Source organism: Tribolium castaneum, chromosome 8, assembly GCF_031307605.1.
Source record: "Tribolium castaneum strain GA2 chromosome 8, icTriCast1.1, whole genome shotgun sequence".
NCBI lineage: Eukaryota > Metazoa > Arthropoda > Insecta > Coleoptera > Tenebrionidae > Tribolium > Tribolium castaneum.
The window spans coordinates 10986594-11005277 of NC_087401.1; the positions used below are offsets into that span (position 1 = coordinate 10986594).

An 18684-nucleotide genomic window follows, 5' to 3' on the forward strand; every position below is an offset into this window, starting at 1 on the left:
CCTTATTGGCATATCAAACTTTGTGGAATAATTTGTGTTTTTTTAATTGTTTGGATTTTTTTCCTCAATTTCCAATCTATGGTTTCTCCTTATGAATGTTTAAACCACAAAAAGACCTTTTACTTTAAATAACATTTAAACAATAATGTAACCATGGAGGGAGAAACTTGTGGAGGGAGCATAAGCGAGAAACCGTGGTCCTTGCACATGACCCTTTTTAAAGTGTGCACGTTAACTTTCTTCCCCATTTGAAATTTCAAACCAGCGGTGTAGTCAACATATTTTAATTTTGGGAGCACTTGCAAAATTTGCAGCTCACCATTGTCAAAATGCACTAACCGTTAATACTAACAATTAACACTATTATTACGTGCCATTATTTAAAAAGTACCATAAAGTATTAAAAAAAACTGTGTAAAGTAAAAAGAACCCAAATGGGTCATAAAAGTAAATCGACAAGAACCTAACATTGGCGGTATAGGGCACCTTCTCTCCACAAGTTTCTCTCTCTATGAATTTAACAAATATTTATCTTCAGTTGTAACTTAGACTATAAGTTCAGGCTCCATGAGACAAGATTTGAATGTTTTTAATACGAAACGAGCGATTTTAAACAGTTTTTACATTTATTTTGGCGATTAATTCTAAAATATCATTTCCAAAACATTGATTTAACATTTTGGACGTTTTTATATTCGATAATTCTAAGCAGAAGCGAAATTTTTTGAACTACTTTAGACTTTCTTTTAGACTTTTTAAATTTATTATCAGTATCTTTTTTTGGGTTTCTCCTTTTAAACTATCCGTAGAAAAAATGATTTTAAGTTTAGAAACCATTACACAGTTATTTAAGAGTTTTGTGTAAGATATTTAGTTTCAGTTTAAGATGTTTTCATTTTTTTATATCGATTTTAGTAGTAAGTCAAAAAATGTGGATTTCCAACGCTTTGTTTTAATCTTTTGGACTTTTTTTACACACCCGATAATTCTAAAATTTCTCGAAAATATGACTATCTATTTTCAGTTTTGAATTTATGACTGTGTCCATTTTTTGTAACTGTGTGAATTTACAAATTTAGCACGCCATACTATGACATTAGTTTTTTCGTATAAATCATTTTGGTATGAGAACTTCTTCAATTTTTTGCCTCTAAAAAGCACAGTTAGCACATAAAAACGCCTATAATTTAGTGGGAATGAAAATTGTCAGTTTGCCGTCGAATTTTTTCCTCTCAAGGTGTGAATATCTCCAATTTGCGACTCTTAAATCATTTCAATTACCATCTCATCCGAAAAACCGATTGATTAATTCCTAATCGAAGTTGAAACTGACCTTTCAAACCCAGCCAATAAATTAGAATCGCTATTGGGCGATGCTCTTATCGCTCTCTTAATATCATATTTCTTATAATTTATACGTTTCGTCTATTTCTTTCTAACAAATTAGCCGCTCGATCCTCGCCGAAATAATCGCAAACAGGTAGCTAATCCCAATGTATAATTAAAATTAACGCGAGGTCGTTCAATTACGAAAAAAACCAACACTTAATTAGATATCTATTCATTGCAATGCGAAATTTTCCCAAAGTGGGGCGCGGCTCTTGGTCGGCGAGGGGTCAGGAACGTACCCAGAGAAGATGACACTAGGCGCGGTCGTGGTGTGCCATGAAAACGGAATAAATATAACCTACACACAATCCGCCCGGTTACATCATCGACGCTCGACACGGAACTTAAAATTACATTCGTGTAATTACGGCGATTAATATGATTTTATAAAGGAAAATGCGAGATCCTGGTCGATGGGAACGAACGTACCCTGGGCGGGGTCCACGTGGGTTCAAAGGTCACGCGACAAATACGATTATGCGATCAGGCGCCAGTGGCGCAACTTGAACCATCCGCGTTTGGTTTTGGAAATGTAGGGTTTTTGCATGTTAGCCACTCGGCACCGCCTCGGGCGCATTGATTTGGTACTTTGGGGTCCGTATGTACGCCTATGATGTGTGCCGTATGAAAGTCTCGCGCCCGCTTTGGGAGTGTCCAAGGTCGACGGTGAAGATGAACCCAACTAGCAAGTGTACCACATCGCCGAGAGCTTTCACAGAATCAAGATACCACCGCGAGGACAAAAACCAGTTTTGCGAAACACTATGGGCGTCATGTACCATCCATCAGCGGTGGTATCATCATCGCAAACGAAATGTCATCCGTTTTATATTTTTTATGCAAATAAAAATGTTGCGAAAGGACCACGGTACAGACTTTCGTTTGCGTAACGATTGGCGCCCAACGTGGGGCGGCTACATATCGCCTAATCTCGAGGCAGGAAAGATGATTTGTTAATTTATTAAAAGCGTTGGTGTGATTATCGAACGATATCGTGTGATAAAATTGGAAATTTGTTGGGTTTTGGGTTGGCGCCCAACCCGGATGCGTCCCCTCCGCCTTATATGGCACAACCTCGAGGCCGCGGGGGTGACCAATCATAAAAATTGTGCAACGCCGTTCGATGATCCGTTAATTAATAGTTGTGAGATTTATTCACGATGTAGGTGTTTCTCATCCGATCCGGAACCCACACCAAATCGAGTGTGAAGTTAGGTAAGACATGGTTTTTATCAAAATCGATCAATTAGTTCGACCCATTAATTAACGGATTTGAACAATTTTCGCCGAGCGTGAAATCGCGTGATTGCTGTGTATAAACTAACACTTAATAGAATAGTTTAGATTTTTAACTTTTCGATGTAAGTCAAGACTCATCGTAACTTGTTTGTGACCAGTTTCCAAGTAAAAGTTGATGATTCTTGGTACATACATTAAGTGTTACACAATCTTGACACTATGTTACAATTTCTGTTCCCTTTTTTGCCAACTCTTCACAATCATCTTCATTAAGCGAACGCAAATGAAGATTAATGAAGATGCCCCGAGACTTAATTTCGGTCGATCAAGACCTTGGAACTGTACAAATAAGCATCATTTATCTAAGCATTAAGAAAGGTGCAATCAGAATTTTTCCACACTTGGAGCGAAGTACCTCACTCCTCTTCCATACTAATGCTACAAGAGAAGTCCAACACTAGAACACAACGTCCCAACGTACAAGGGATTTTAGTTTCTGATGTTGGGATTCTGAGGTGCCCAAACTTAGTGGAATGACAAATTTAAATAAATATATAAAATGAACAACTAAACAACTTGGAAAAGTCAAATTTTGAATTTTGGAAAAAACTAGAGATAGCGTTTGATGATGCTCTTAAGGAAAACAAGAATTTAAGGAAGACATTAACTTTGTCATAAAATCTGGACAAGATTTCTAAACACTGGAAATCTGGAACAATCTGGAACAGGATCAAAAGTCTAACTTTTACATCAAGGAAGCATTACTTCGGGTCACGAATTGCCATGAGCCTATCAAAGTTTCACGAAGTGTCACGAGGTGACACGAGCTCTTACGAAGAACCCGCTAACTTGATTATTTTTACGTACAAGTGAACATTTTTAGATAATCACTAAGTTGGAACAGACAAATTCTAAAATCTAAATTTTGGGCTGAAATTTCAAGAACTATATACTCGTAAGATAATTGTCGCCCAAAATAGAAAAACTGGTCTAGCATATCCTATTTGGCGCCCAAATTCGGGCATAGGCCATGATTTTATTTTATTTCGTCAAAAGTAAGTAACATGAATACAAAAACAAAAGATGAAGAAACAGAAGAAAAATAATGCAAAATGAAGAAAAAGCAAGGATTTGGTGTCAGATGTGTTGGAGAGTGCTATTTTGGAGGAAGGAGAACCTGTGGGCCAGTGTTTTTAGAGCAGGGAGCGGCCCCCATCGGGCGCCAAATTGTCATCTTCCTGTTTTGAAGTCTATTATCTCCAACTGGCCGCAATGAGTTGGAATGAATGGGTCGACCCCGCCCATGACAGTCTTGACGAATTTACGATTTATGTTGTGTTGGGCGTGTCTTTGCCAACCATCCCTCGATTGAGACATTAATTGAGTGCAATTTACATAATTTCGATTCGGTAACCGGCAATTAAATCGTCCGTCAAACTCTAGAAAGTAATGCAAGCGCGCACATTTAGTGTTCCATTTAACAATAAATTATTGTTCAATGTACGCACAGTAACCTTGCCGAAGGCGATCGCGACTTTTTCACACTATTATTTTATGATTATTTATTCGTGGAAGTAGTATGTTGGGCGCCAAAAGCAGCGATGGGCGCCGATTGCTTTCTCCATCGATTTGGAGTGTAATGGAGAGGAAAAAATCGCAATGTGCTCATTATAAATTGAATGTCGAGTTGTTATTGAAATTATGCAATGACTTTTAGCTAAATACGTTTCGACACTCCCGCTGCAGGACACTGAGAGATTCTCTTCTAATCTAGTTTCCCACGTTCTTACCAAGGTTGGGTATAGCACAACCGTTCCCTTGGCGAATTTTCGCTTTGGCTAAAAGCGTATCAAGCATTCCCGGAATGCGCGTACGCATTTACAAAGCCACCGATAGTTAATCTACAAGTCGTATTACGTCGAGTATTACTATCTAATTGTATCAACAATTACCGTTGCCTTCAATGCCAATCTCCACCGCTGATCATAAACTAAAGCCAAGGTAGGCAGTGTGTTTGAAGAAATAGCATCCCACACGAGGGGCGCCCTTTACGCCGCGATGGCTTTTCTGGGGTAACGGATAGTCGCGGGGTCACGACTTGAACTATCGCACGCCCCAGGTGAGCGCATCTTCACTCCACCCATGCAATTCGCTTGCTGGAATACTGTTAGAAGTGACTAATTGGTCGCCGGGTGCCGCCGAAATCGGGGTTAGATTCTACCGTGGGAAAGGAGAGAGGCTACCGGAGTTACGCGGTGTGTGTGTGTGTGTGGAAGGCGGTCGTGAATGATGGCCCAAACAAACACTCGACTTACCAGATAATCTATAAATAATAGTCGAGCCGAATAGATTACACACGACGATCGGAGAGGCCTCATGCTGGGAAATCTGTAGCGGAACACATACAGCGAGAAGATCTTATCGAGATCGAGGCGCTTCCTTTTTACAAGGGTGCCACGGTTGGCGCCCAACAAGGGCTCCCTCTTGCGCAGTTGTGGCGCCCGAGATACCACAAGAAAGTGTTGGCACAATTTGTGAAATACAAACTTGTCAAACTTTGAATAAAGAATTTTCTTCTAAGAGCTCCTGAACCGTAGGTATAACCTATAGGCGGGCTGATCTGTTATAGTTTTTCTGTTTGCACTGCATTGACATGGACTTTTTAAAACAGAACATACGATAATACAGCTAATAGTATTATGTTTGTTGTATAATGTTTAGCGAAATACACTCTTTACCATATAATGCAGGAGATCTAGGAACTCTAGTAATGCATTGACATATTTATTTTTAAACTGAACATAGGAGTAATAGTGTTATGGGATATTCAATAAACTAAAAACTTTAGTGTATATTCCCTAATAAAAAAAGACAAAAGACTGGAGGGTCCTAAGACTACGAACTGTGGAATCATTTTTGTAATGCTCAGCTCTATTAAGTTCTTTTAATACAGTTTGGATGGATTCGTAAGAAGCGGGACTTTAGACTTTTCATCAGATATGCGGGATGATGTCTGTTTTTTGGGGGTCGGAATGGATGATAGTTGCGCCCCACGTTGTGCGCCATATTTTCCATATAATACAGGAGATCTAGGAACTCTAGTAATGCATTGACATATTTATTTTGAAAATGAACATAGAAGTACTAGTGTTATGATGTGTGTTATAGGATGTATTCCATAATAAAAAAGACAAGAGACTGGAGGGTCCTAGGACTACGAACTGTGGAATCATTTTTGTAATGCTCAGCTCTGTTAAGTTCTTTTAATACAGTTTGGATGGATTCGTAAGAAGCGGGACTTTAGATTTTTCATCAGATATGCGGGATGATGTCTGTTTTTTGGGGGTCGGAATGGATGATAGTTGCGCCCCACGTTGTGCGCCAGATTTTCCATATAATGCAGGAGATCTAGGAACTCTAGTAATGCATTTACATATTTATTTTGAAACTGAACATAGGAGTAATAGTGTTATGATGTGTGTTATGGGATGTTCAGTAAACTAAAAACCTTAGTGTATATTCCCTAATAAAAAAGACAAGAGACTGGAGGGTACTAGGACTACGAAATGTGGAATCATTGTTGTAATGCTCAGCTCTGTTAAGTTCTTTTAATACAGTTTGGATGGATTCGCAAGAAGCGGGACTTTAAACTTTTCATCAGATATGCGGGATGATGTCTGTTTTTTGGGGGTCGGAATGGATGATAGTTGCGCCCCACGTTGTGCGCCAGATTTTCCATATAATGCAGACGATCTAGGAACTCTAGTAATGAATTGACATATTTATTTTTAAACTGAACATAGGAGTAATAGTGTTATGGGATATTCAATAAACTAAAAACTTTAGTGTATATTCCCTAATAAAAAAGACAAGAGACAGGAGGGTCCTAAGACTACGAACTGTGGAATCATTTTTGTCATGCTCAGCTCTAGTAAGTTCTTTTAATACTGTTTGGATGGATTCGTAAGAAGCGGGACTTTAGACTTTTCATCAGATATGCGGGATGATGTCTGTTTTTGGGGGTCGGAATGGATGATAGTTGCGCCCCACGTTGTGCGCCGGATTTTCCATATAATGCAGGCGATCTAGGAACTCTAGTAATGAATTGACATATTTATTTTTAAACTGAACACAGGAGTAATAGTGTTATGATGTGTGTTATGGAATGTTCAATAAATTAAAAACCTTAGTGTATATTTCCTAATAAAAAAAGACAAGAGACTGGAGGGTACTAGGATTACGAACTGTGAAATCATTTTTGTAATGCTCAGCTTTATTAAGTTCTCTTAATACAGTTTGGATGGATTCGTAAGAAGCGGAACTTTAGACTTTTCATCAGATATGCAGGATGATATTTGTTTTTGTGCCCCACGTTGTGCGCCAGATTTTCGGGCGCCATAGTCCGGAAACGTGGCTTGAGCGTGACGTCCGTTGACAATGCAGAAGAGCGATCTAAGTGGGTTGTGGATCTTGTAAGTCTCCGATAAAGCAAGCACGACTCGGAAGATTCTCAACACATCAATTTTCCCAAAGCTCATCTATTATAAGAGACGACGTGAGCAGTAACGGCTCGTCGTGTGCGTGTGTGGGAGAGAAGGTTTCGTCGAGTTGTTCGTGTGTTCGAAATCTTTGATGGTGAGGGCCGATTTGCAATTTAAAATCGCTCGATATTACCATAAGTGTATGTCTTTGTCAACGAATTTGACACGGCTTATTACATACGATCGTACAATGACTAATAATAAAGAACGGAAGCGATTTGCATACAATGCCGGCGATTTTTGTCGATTTGCTGGATGCACCAGAGTGATTCACGTGGTGTTAAATCGGGCGAAATTGCCGGCATTCTACACTTGCAACCTCAATGAGTGCGGTTATAAATGGCCGTATACGTTTTCTAATTTACTCACGACACCTACCATACATTCATAATATTTTATTAAGCGAGTCATAATAATTTATTCCGCGTGATTACCACAAATGCGGAATATTTGTAAGGTAATCTCGAGTCGGCTCGCGTTTACGTGAGGAGTTAATCAGCGTTAGGCCACGCGTTGGGCGCCAATCTCTCGAGCGAAACGAAGGGATCCGGCCGATAAAAATGACACTGAAAAATATAACGTGTGGCAATAAAACATTGCCTTTTACTAGAACGTACCGGCAGAGATAATGTGTATCAAGGTCTCGAGTAGAGTGTATGACCATACGTACATTCAAATTATTTTTATGGGAGATTTTTACTACCGTCAGTTGTCGTATTTCGCTCCTAATTATCCAACAATCCCTTTGCAAAAAGCCCAACTCCTCCAACTAATTAAACTCACTGTATATAGCAATGGCTGTTATCTCGATTCGAATGAATTTAATCGTGGGCGTATCTCGAAAACTGCATTGATTGTGATGTTAAAAGTGTGCCGTAGCGGTTTACCGGAGTCACCTATGACCCCACGGGGTCAACCCGACAACTATGCGCATAATTTGCCGTTGTCATACACAATTTGCGTACGCTTGCGTTTACATCCATTGCTACTTCCGCATAGATACGCAATACATCATTTTCTCTCGTCTGTCATAAATGATATATATTCCGACTCTGGGTTCTAGATCAAACTAACTCCGTTACAAAGTACGTAGTTAACACAATCTCTGCTCATCCTGAGCGATTCACACGCGGAAACGTATAATTTCAAACGCTAATCGCCAATGAAAGTCTAATGGTCTAATCATTACTCGGAAGAGTACACGCGATCCTAGCTGTAAAATTATTTGCCTGATGCGAAAGGCAAAAAACGGACGTCTTCCGCTCAAAATGCACGCTCATTAGGCGAAACCTACGCGCGGACCCACGTTGGGCGCCAAAAGCAGGCGCTAGCGAAAAACGACAAACTCAAATTTCTACAATTTATTATTGATTTTGTAAGGTTTTTACCTGGTGGTGGTTGTAGTTTGTTCACTGGCGCCGGATTTCTTAGCCTTTGTGGCGGATATTTTGGTACTTGCAGGACGACCGGCGTCTTGACGCTAAGATCTACCGGCTCCATCTGGACTGGGGGGCCTTCTGCCTGCAAAAAAAAGGGAACCAGTCAAGGAACCACTCGTATTTTCATTTATTGTCGCTTTCAAATGTATATTCTTTGCACGTGTCGAGTTGCATCACCTGTTAATATCATCGTCAGGATTACGCGTCCGTTTTAATTCACCTGCGTCTATTAAGGTCGACCATAATGGCCATATAAGATGGATCGTCTGACATCATTAGACACAAACAGGCTAACGTGTACGACATTATACATCGGTAAAGAGCATCACTGTTTAATTACGGCCGGTAATTGCCGCCGCACTATTCATTAATGTTTATTTACGGATTGCGCTGTTGGCAAACGCTACACTAATTATCGACGAGATAAACACAACAATGCCTAACTGAAAACCACGCACGCCACTGGTAATTAATTTCAATGGCGGTTCCGGGTGAAAAACAGGACCCGAAACCAGGGCTGCCAACTGGCACACTTGCATATTTTCAAACGAGTATAAGGCAAGAGTTTTTCCAGATTGTTCCTGTACTTTTCTCTGATACTTTTCTAAAATCGTTTCTAGATCTGAAATCTAGACTTTTCTTTGGATTATTTTATAGCCCATCTTTAGACTTGTTCTTCTTTACACTTGTTTTTCTTTACATTTTTCCTTAGAATTTTTTTTCTCTATTCAGATTTTTTATAGTTTTGTAGAATTCTTCCAGATTATTGGCTAATACCATACTCTAATTTTTTCTTATGATTCTTCTGTGATTTTTTTTCTCTGACATTCTTCAAATTCTTTTTTATATCCTACCTTCGTTTTATTTAGAATTTTTCTCATATATTTTTTAGAATTTAGAAAGTTGACTAATTCTAAAAATGGATTTTAGATTTTTTAATAATATTGTCAAAAATTTGTTTACAATATGTTAGAATAATCTTAACCGGACCTAAACGTTTTTGTGGAATTCGACATAAATTGCGAAAAACTCACTGCCCAAAACAGGATCCGGAAGGATTGTTTTTTTTCCTATTCAGTGCAAACGATCAAACCACAAGGCCTTGATCACAACTGAACAATAAGAAATTTAATGAAATCAAAAGAAAGGTTAGTCGATTTGAGAGTTTTATTTAAATTATTTTGACACTTTTTTTTCTAAAACCGTTTCTAGATCTGAGATCTGGACTTTCCTTTGGATTATTTTATAAACACATCTTTAGGCTTGTTCTTCTCTAGATTTTTTTAGAATTATTTTCTAGACTCTTTTTAAAATTCTTTTATAGTTTTGATTAGAATTCTTCGAGATTATTTTTTAGTATTGTTTCTGTACCCTTCTCTATATTGTTCTTGTGGTTCTTCTCGGACTTTTTCTTAAGTCGTCTGTAGATCTATTATCTATTTGGAGTCTTCTTGAGACTCTCCTGTAGAATTATTTTGCAGACCACTTAAAATTACTGCATAAACACTTCTACATTCCAGTTTTTTATATTCTACTATTTTGTTTCGTTCAGTATTTTTCTTAATTTTGTGTTAGAATTTAGAATTTGGAAAGTTAACTAATACTAAAAATGGATTTTGGAATAATATATTTTTTTGCAAGATCTTAAAATAATCTTAAACGGTTTTCTTGGAATTCGCCAAAAAGTTGCGAAAAATTCACTGCCCAAAACATGAAAGGAAACGAATTTTTTTTCCTAATTCAATGTAGACGATCAAACTACAAGGCCTTGACCACAATAATTGCATAATAAGAAATTTAATGAAATCAAAAGAAAGGTTAGTTGTTTTGACAGTTTTAGTCCAATTGTTTTGACATTTCTTTTCTAAAACCGTTAGGTACTAGATCTAAAATCTGGACTCTTCTTTGGATTATTTTCTAAACCCTTCTTTAGACTTGTTTTTCTCGAGATTCTTCTATAAAATTATTTTCTAGACTCAATTCATTTTTTATAGTTTGTTTATAATTCTTCCAGATTATTTTTTAGAGTTGTGTTGAACCTTTCCTAGATTTTTCTTGTAATTCTTCGTTGATTTTTTTTCTAAAGTCGTCGGTAGGTCTCATACCTATCTGCATTATTTTTTAGATTCTTCTGTAGGAATTATTTTGTAGTCTACTCAAAATTATAATATAAAGACTCTTCTACATACTCCAAATTCTTTTTTATATTATACTTTTGCCCCGCTTAGAATATTTCTTAATTATTTTTTAGAGTTTAAATTTCCTAATTCTAAAAGTGGATTTTGGATTTTGAAAAATTCTTAACAAGTTCTCCTAAAATAATCTTAAACGGGCCTTAAAGTTTTCTTAGGATTTGCTAAAATTTGCGAAAAATCCACTTCTCAAAACAGGAAATGGGAAAGATTGCTTTTTTCTTAATTCAGTGTATACTCTCAAACTACAAGGCCTTGATCACAATAATTGAACAATAAGAAATTTAATGAAATCAAAAGAAAGGTTAATCGACTTGACAGTTTTAGTTCAATTGTTTTGGCATTTCTTTTCTAAAACCGTTGGGTACTAGATCTGAAATGTAGACTTTTCTTTGGATTAAAACTCCATCTTTAGACTTTTTCTTCTTTAGAATTATTTGCTAGACTCTATTCAAAATTCTTTTATGGTTTCGTTTAGAATTCTTCCTGATTATTTTTTAGCATTGTTTCTGTGCCTTTCTCTAGATTTTTCTAAAGTGATTCTTTTCTAAAGTCGTCTGTAGATCTGATAGCTATCTAGACTCTTCTTTAGATACTTCTGTAGAATTACTTTTATAGAACTGTAGACCAGTCATAATTATTACATAAACAGTTCTTCTACATTCTCCATTTTTTTATATTCTACTTTCGTTTCGTTTAGAATTTTTCATATTTTTTTTAGAATCTAGAATTTAGAAAGTTAACTAATACTAAAAATGGCTTTTGGATTTTGGAATAATGTTTTCAAAAATTTCTTTGAAAAAAGTTGCGAAAAATACACTGCCCAAAACAGGAAAGGGAAAGATTGTTTTTTTTTCCTAATTCAATGCAAACGATCAAACCACAAGTCCTTGATCACAATTGAACAATAAGTTTAATGAAATCAAAGAAAGGTTAGTCGACTTGACAGTTTTAGTCCAATTGTTTTGGCATTTCCTTTCAGTGGTATACAGAGTGTTTGTCGGTGCGCCGCTGTGTGTATGGGTAGTAGCTCTGATGATCCCAGCACGTGACCTACCGGTTATTTCGCAACGTCTCTTTATTATCAATCGTTGCAACCTCTCACTTGCCGCAACCGCGGCGGCAGCTCATCGTCACAACCTCAGTTTCTTGATAGATATACCGCTGATAAGTGGAATGTTGTAAATAACGCAACAACCGCAAGGAACTTTTACTATCCCTCTAATGTAACACACACATCAAGAAGAGGTTGCAGATTTTTTCGTTTCGATCGATCGTATGAAAGTAGCAAATTCACAATCGAGACGTGATGAAGATGCTCTTCTCTTGGGCGATGGTGGTACAGAGAGATTTTCCATTAGGCGGTAATGATAGGCGCACATTCGCCAGATGTTCCTTCGATGAAATTATCTAACTGTAAATTTATTGAGGCGCCGAGAGATGAACTATTGGGATGGTAAAAGAGTTGGGATGCGTAATGTTTTGTCGTAAAGCGAGCAAATTAACCACAGAAAGAGTTTAATTAGACAGGTGGAAGACGGCTAGAAAGAAGCCTAAAGGTTTTTTTTTGCAAAAGTTGAACTTGAAGATACAAACTGTAAGGTGGAAACCGGAGTTTATTCGCCGTTTCAAGCTTAAAATTAGTATAAATCAAAATTTTCATTTAACAAATGGGAAATTATAGGAGATAGTTCAAGTCTGAAAAATTCAGGACGAAACTCAAAATTTTGAGTAACAATAAACGGGCTTTTGAGGCTTTGAACTGTTGAAAGTCGAAATGCGTCAAAATTTTGAATTAACAAATCGGAATTTTGATGTTTTCAGTAGATGATAGGTGTTTGAAAGTAAAATTTCTTCTGAAAAAACAAATTGACCAAATTTCAAAGTCCAATTTTGTGATAAGTCAAAATTATCTAAAATTAATAAGTAGAAAATTTGCAGTCTAAGACTGGAAATTTTAGGTTTCTATTTGAAGAAAGACCAAATTCCGTGATAATATTAACCAAAATTTTGAATTTTTAAATCAGAATTTCCCTGTCTACGGCTGGGATCGAATTTCTGGTCAGGTCAGGTCAGGTCATATAAGTAATATGAGTTAAAATTTTTATTTAATAATAGGACTTTCGAAAAGTAAATTAATCCAGCGATTTTTAGGTATTAAACTGTCCAAATTATCAGGAAATATTTTAAGTAGATTCTTTTTTCCATATTTTGAGAATGTTTTGAGGTAATTTGACAAATTTTGATTGTCAGGTTCTGAAGTGATGGAAGTCCAAACTATAAAAATATATAAATAAAATGTTAAAATTGCGATGATAATAATCGAAATTTTGAGTCCTTATATTTAAGTCTAGTTTAAGCGATATAACACATTGTTGTTTAAAATAACTGAGTTTTTACCTGAAAAACATAATAAAACTTTGGAGAAAGATATAAAAACCATATGTTATGTTATGATCTTATAATTCGACTGTTTTTCGAATCACTTTTAGAGAAATCTGGCGAAAAAACATTGTGGTTCTTATTCAAAAACGTGCTTCGTAGCTCGAAAAATGCAAAAGTTTTGCAATTTGTTGGACTAATTTGGTAATTTTTCGACTTATTTTTGATAAAATCTCTTAAAATAATTGGGTTTTCGGCTGAGAAACCTGTTAAAACGTTTGAAAAAGGCAATAATTGCGTCATTTGTGATGTTATTACGGACTTTTCGGTCCGATTTTATTAAAATTTACCGAAAAGGCTGTTTTAGGTCAATAACTTGCTTCATTTTTTTGAAATAATAAATTGTTTAGCAAAACTTTTGAAAAAGGCAAAAATTTATGTCTTTTTTGATCTAATTTACCTAGTCATTTTTGGAATTCTTAGACAAAAATTTTGATTTTCAAAACTGCAATACTGAACGTTATTATAAAAACTTGAAATAAGTAGGAAAGCTGAGAGGAGACAAAGAATTTGTTTTAAAAAGCGATGAACTTTATCGCACGATCAATGTAGGAATTCATTTCGGCATAATGTAGAGAATGATTGAGATTCTTATTGAAAAAAAAAATAAAATAAAATAAAAGGAAATGATTTGTCAGCTGTAGAAATTCATTTTTGCACACAATTTACACAGCGAGCTGGAAAAATTCTCTTATCTGTAATTTGAAGTTTACTAGAAAAATTTCAAAACAAAATTTAAAAAATGCTCAGAAAATTGTTAGAAATATGGTTTAAGTAATAATAAGTAATAATCGTTATTTATTAACTAACTTTTAATGAAGACTATCAAAGATAGACACTGTTTAAAGCCACCAAAAAATCACTCATTTGAAGCCAAAATTATCTACAGTTTGCCTTTTTTGAGCACGTTTTTCAGCCTGAGACGCAATTATTTTGCAACATTTAGTTAAAAACAGACCAACAATTAAAATAAAATGTGTTATTTTAACAGTTTTCGAGTCAATTGCATTTTTTTCAGTTTTTTTCAAAAATATTTTACTGAAAATTGGATGAAAAATCACCAAATTCAGTCAAAATTACGTCGATACCTAATTTTTGTCTATCTTTAGTGCACGTTTTTCGGCCAGTAAAGGAAATACGTATTCGCAAAATTATGTAATTTTTTATTTAATTTAGTTATTTTTGCAATTTTTAGACAAAAATTGTAACTTTTAAAAGTGCAGTTCTGAAGGTTATCATTATCGAACTTGAAATAAGTTGGAAATTTTTAAATTCTTGAACTTGTGTGGAACCTGAAAACTTGTTAAAATTGCAAGATTAAAAAATTTTACGTTCTAGATTAATATTATAGAAGTCAAAATCACTAGACTATAAATAGAATTTTTGAATTTTTAGATTCAATTAAACTCAGCAGAAAATTGAAAATTTTATAGTGTAGTCATGAACAGTCGGAAGTTTAGAAATTAAAATTCTAATTAAATTTAGATGAAGGTCTAAAACGTGATATTTTCAGTTTCGAAATTAAAAAGTCCAAAATTTCTACATCACATTAAGTGTGAAACCAGAAAATTAGATAAATATTTGTTTTTCTGATAGTTTAAAACCCTGGATTGCAACTTAATTAATTTTGGCTTCATTTTGAGTTCAGAAGTCGAAGTTATGCTTTGGAAAATACCTAATCTGGAATTTTGGAAATCGAAGTTCCGAAAATTGAAATTTCGAATTTACGTGTATAACCTGGAAATGTTAGTTTAAAAAAAAGTTAAAACCTTCAGTAATAGACTTTGTATTTGTAAGTATAGAATCTTTTACAAGTTGAATGCAAGCTTATAGACAACAATTTTTAACTCAAAAGTCGAAATTTTGTTGTTAAAAACCAAAAGAAAAACGCGTTTAAAAATTGCAAGATTGTCATATTTCCGAGTTTAGGAATGCGGATCTCGCGAAATTGCTGTCATTAATTTTTTCCCCCCATTTCCACGTGTTGGTGTATTCCTTGTAGTGTTGGGGGACTTGATCGCCTCCTAACTGGTTAGCAAATGGTCAAATGTAACGCGATATGACGTATCTATGATCTCGACATGTACCAATCATTAACAAACATGCACTTTGCTCCTTGATCGCGACGAGTTACACACGCCAGGGGCGGAGGCACGACGTTCATGGTCAGATGGGTCAAAATAGAAACGCTACCACAAAAAATTAACCAACTCTGGCTATTGTCCCGAGTCTAATTAAGCGAGAAAACGATTGATTGGAGCAAATTCATTTGACATTCCTGGTCACTGACCCAAGGGTGCTCACATTTTCGCCCGAATATAACAACAAATTTACTAGAATCGTTGTAGTAAAAATGATAACAAAACGTGATTTATCGCAAGGTCAAGTGGCGGCATGTGCGCTTATCAGGCGTCTGAATCACCGGCAATTTTGTCAATATTTTACTCACCTCCGGAGCTGTTGGAGATGAGGGCACCCCCGGCCTGGGAGCTCCGATCCACCGGTCGATGTCGGAACGACATTCGTCCTGAAAGCAAAAAGTGAAAGATCGTGCTTAAGTCTTCTCTTTTGGAATTAATTACGCCTTCGCTTAGAAAGGAGTATCGCTAATTGCCACGAAAAAGGAGGCTTTTTTCGCGAAGCGAAGGTCGTTCGGTTTGTAGGAAGTGGTTTATGGGTTAGGATGAGGTCAATGCGTATCTGAAGAGGTCATTGCGGTGATAATTCGAGCCGACAAATTCTGGATGGCTTGTTTACGGTAGCATTGTTGTGATGGCGATGGCGATTTATCTTATGAGCAACAATGGTCGGAATTAAGCATGACTCAGGCTGGGAGAGGATACACCTAAAAAGTGAGGACGTAATGGACGATTGTCTACAAAGAATGGGGCGTTATTTAGACGGAAAATGCGACAAATTGCCTGCAAAAATTCAGAAATTTTTGAACGATTTCCTGGTCTATGGCGACAGAAATTCGCGAAAAATTCCATTGTTGGTCGGGTGGTTGGCGCGTCTTGTGCTTCTATCACGTGAAGAAATGGCCAATTTGTCGTTCTCTAACCAGTTTCCCGGGACTGGTCGCTCGCTGGATTAACGGAGTTTCTTTGAATTATCCACAATAAAACGGAATGATAATGCGTAATGCGATAATCAATCGCAGGTGTTTGCGTGTAATAAAGGCATGCGAAGGCTGAACCAAAAGGAATCATTAAAAAATACTCGAACAGGTGAATCTTATTTTTGCAAGAGCAGCATTTTGACACCATAGCGACTTTTATTGGCTGTTGTATTTGAGCAATGACTTTTTCTAAATGACAACCGGTATTTTTGTTTAATGAACGTGGTAGTAGCTATACTTCTTTATCTTTCAAGTAAGTGTAAAAAAATTATTAAAATTGAGAAAATAAAATAATAAAGTTATAGAGTTATAGAATACTATATTACTATACGAATTTAATAAGACGTTCTATTGTGACACGAATGGTTTTGGAGCACGACGAAGGAGTGCTCCAAGAAAATGAGTGTCACAATTAAGTCTTATGAAACAAGTCACTTAACACTGTTGACAGATCACACACTAGATTACAGTGATGACTGATCACAGTGATGATACCCAGCCCAGCACTGCCAATACAACTCCTAAAAATTTACTAAAAAGAGTTGCACAAAAGTTCTCAAAGTAGAAAAAATCTTATTTTTCTGTTCATGCCTTATTTTATAAGGGCTGAATGTTTATTATTTATTTTTTCGAAAAAAACAGTCTTCTCTAGTACAGAATGGATCAGTAGTAACGCACAAAATTCATATCGTTATGAATCATTTTTCAAAAAAATCCTCGCATATGTCGATTTAATTTTTTTAAATCCTACATTTTGACACCATAGTGACATTTTTGATTAGTGTTTTTATTTAAAAAAAATAAAAAAATAGAGCAAAAAATTTAAAAAGTAAGAAATAAAATAAAAAAGTTTTAAAAGTGAAAAAAAGTATTATTCAAAGAGTTTTCTTGCTTTATTTTATACAAAATTATTGCATTTTGCCTTTTTTTGTGTTTAGGTGTCATATTAAGTGTTTTCATGATAATTATAAGAAAAAAATATACAAAAAACAACTGTCACTTATAAAATCAGTCAAGGCCCTTTATGTTTTATTGTCAATATTTTTTTATTTTATAAAATTTATGCTTAATTTAATTGTTTTATTTTTTATTATCAGAATGATAAATATGTGTAAACAAAAATATCGGTTGCCATTTAAAAAAATAAGAAATTACGTCCCAACTCAAAAACGAATGATAAGATATGACATAAGTGTCATTATATTATGTCAAAATGTAGCATTTAAAGAAATAAAATCGACTAGTTTGAGCTATATTTTTTTGAAAAATAACCAGTAACAAAGATACGAATTTTGGTTCAGTTTGAAGAATATTTTTTTTTCATTTTTATACTTGAAAGATAAAAGAGCATACCATCAAAAATAGTAAAAAAAGTAAAAGTGACGTCAAAAAAATTGACATAAATAATGCTGTTGCGTCAAATGTAATAAGAACACTTTTGTAAATATAAGATCGACCTGCTGGACGATTTTTTGAAGAATAACCCGTAACAAAGATCCCATATATCCAAGAATCTTTTAACAAAATTTCAAAATCGATTATCTGTACCAACAATTTTCTCAAATTGTTAACTGTTTCGGAAAGCGTAAAAGGAAACAACAAAATAAAACCTAAACATGAAGTTTTTACAAAAAAAAATTCTTCCATAATATCTTCAGTAGATATCGAAAACAACAAATTTATGAACGGTTTAACGATTTTAAGCATAAATTTATTTAAACTTTAATACTTAAGACAAGAAGGAATAAATATTTTTTGTAAAAAAAACAAAAGCCGATAAAATTTTCATATTTATAGGTATATTTTGAACTTTTTTATATTGATCACCTTTACATTAGATTTTTTTTAATTATTCTTTTTTTTTTCTTGTAACTTGTATTTGTTTTACAATGGTTACATGATCGATTATGAGACATTTTGTTAAAAAATATATTGTTCAAATAATGTAAATATCTAATGTAAATGGTTATTACCTCCAGATAATATTGGTTAATTCATTATTAATTGTCCTCAAACTGCAGTCTTTTTTTAATTGATTAACTAATTTAAAAATAATTTTAACTTTATGTACATACTTGGCAAGTTTTCACAGTGTTCCGAATTTTAGATACAAGAATTTTAACAAGATATAAGTTGGTAGAAATCAGTTACAGTGCTACAAATTTTAATTCAATTACCTAATTGTAAAAGCTACCAAATCCACATTAAATAAATAATACTAGAAAAAATTCACAATAATTATCTATGGGTACAGACTAAACCAAACGTAATGTATCTTTGTTATGGATAATTTTTCCAAAAAAAACATCGAACACGTTGATTTT

General features: G+C 35.0%; 1 protein-coding gene across 3 annotated transcripts in view; it reads right to left on the reverse strand.

Moving 5' to 3' along the window:
- The window catches only part of LOC660309 (Krueppel-like factor 8), a 46114-nt gene that overhangs the window by 6542 nt on the left and 20888 nt on the right, over positions 1–18684 (reverse strand). For 2 of the 3 annotated variants that reach the window (XM_008197928.3, XM_064358227.1), the window contains 2 exons: positions 15692–15769; positions 8558–8686 (listed from right to left, as the gene is read on the reverse strand). In XM_008197928.3, coding sequence (XP_008196150.1) covers positions 8558–8686; positions 15692–15764 — 202 coding nt within the window. In that variant the 5' untranslated portion in view covers positions 15765–15769. Of the gene's footprint in view, positions 1–8557; positions 8691–15691; positions 15770–18684 lie in introns of all 3 variants that reach the window. The other variant, XM_008197927.3, reaches the window with a different exon arrangement.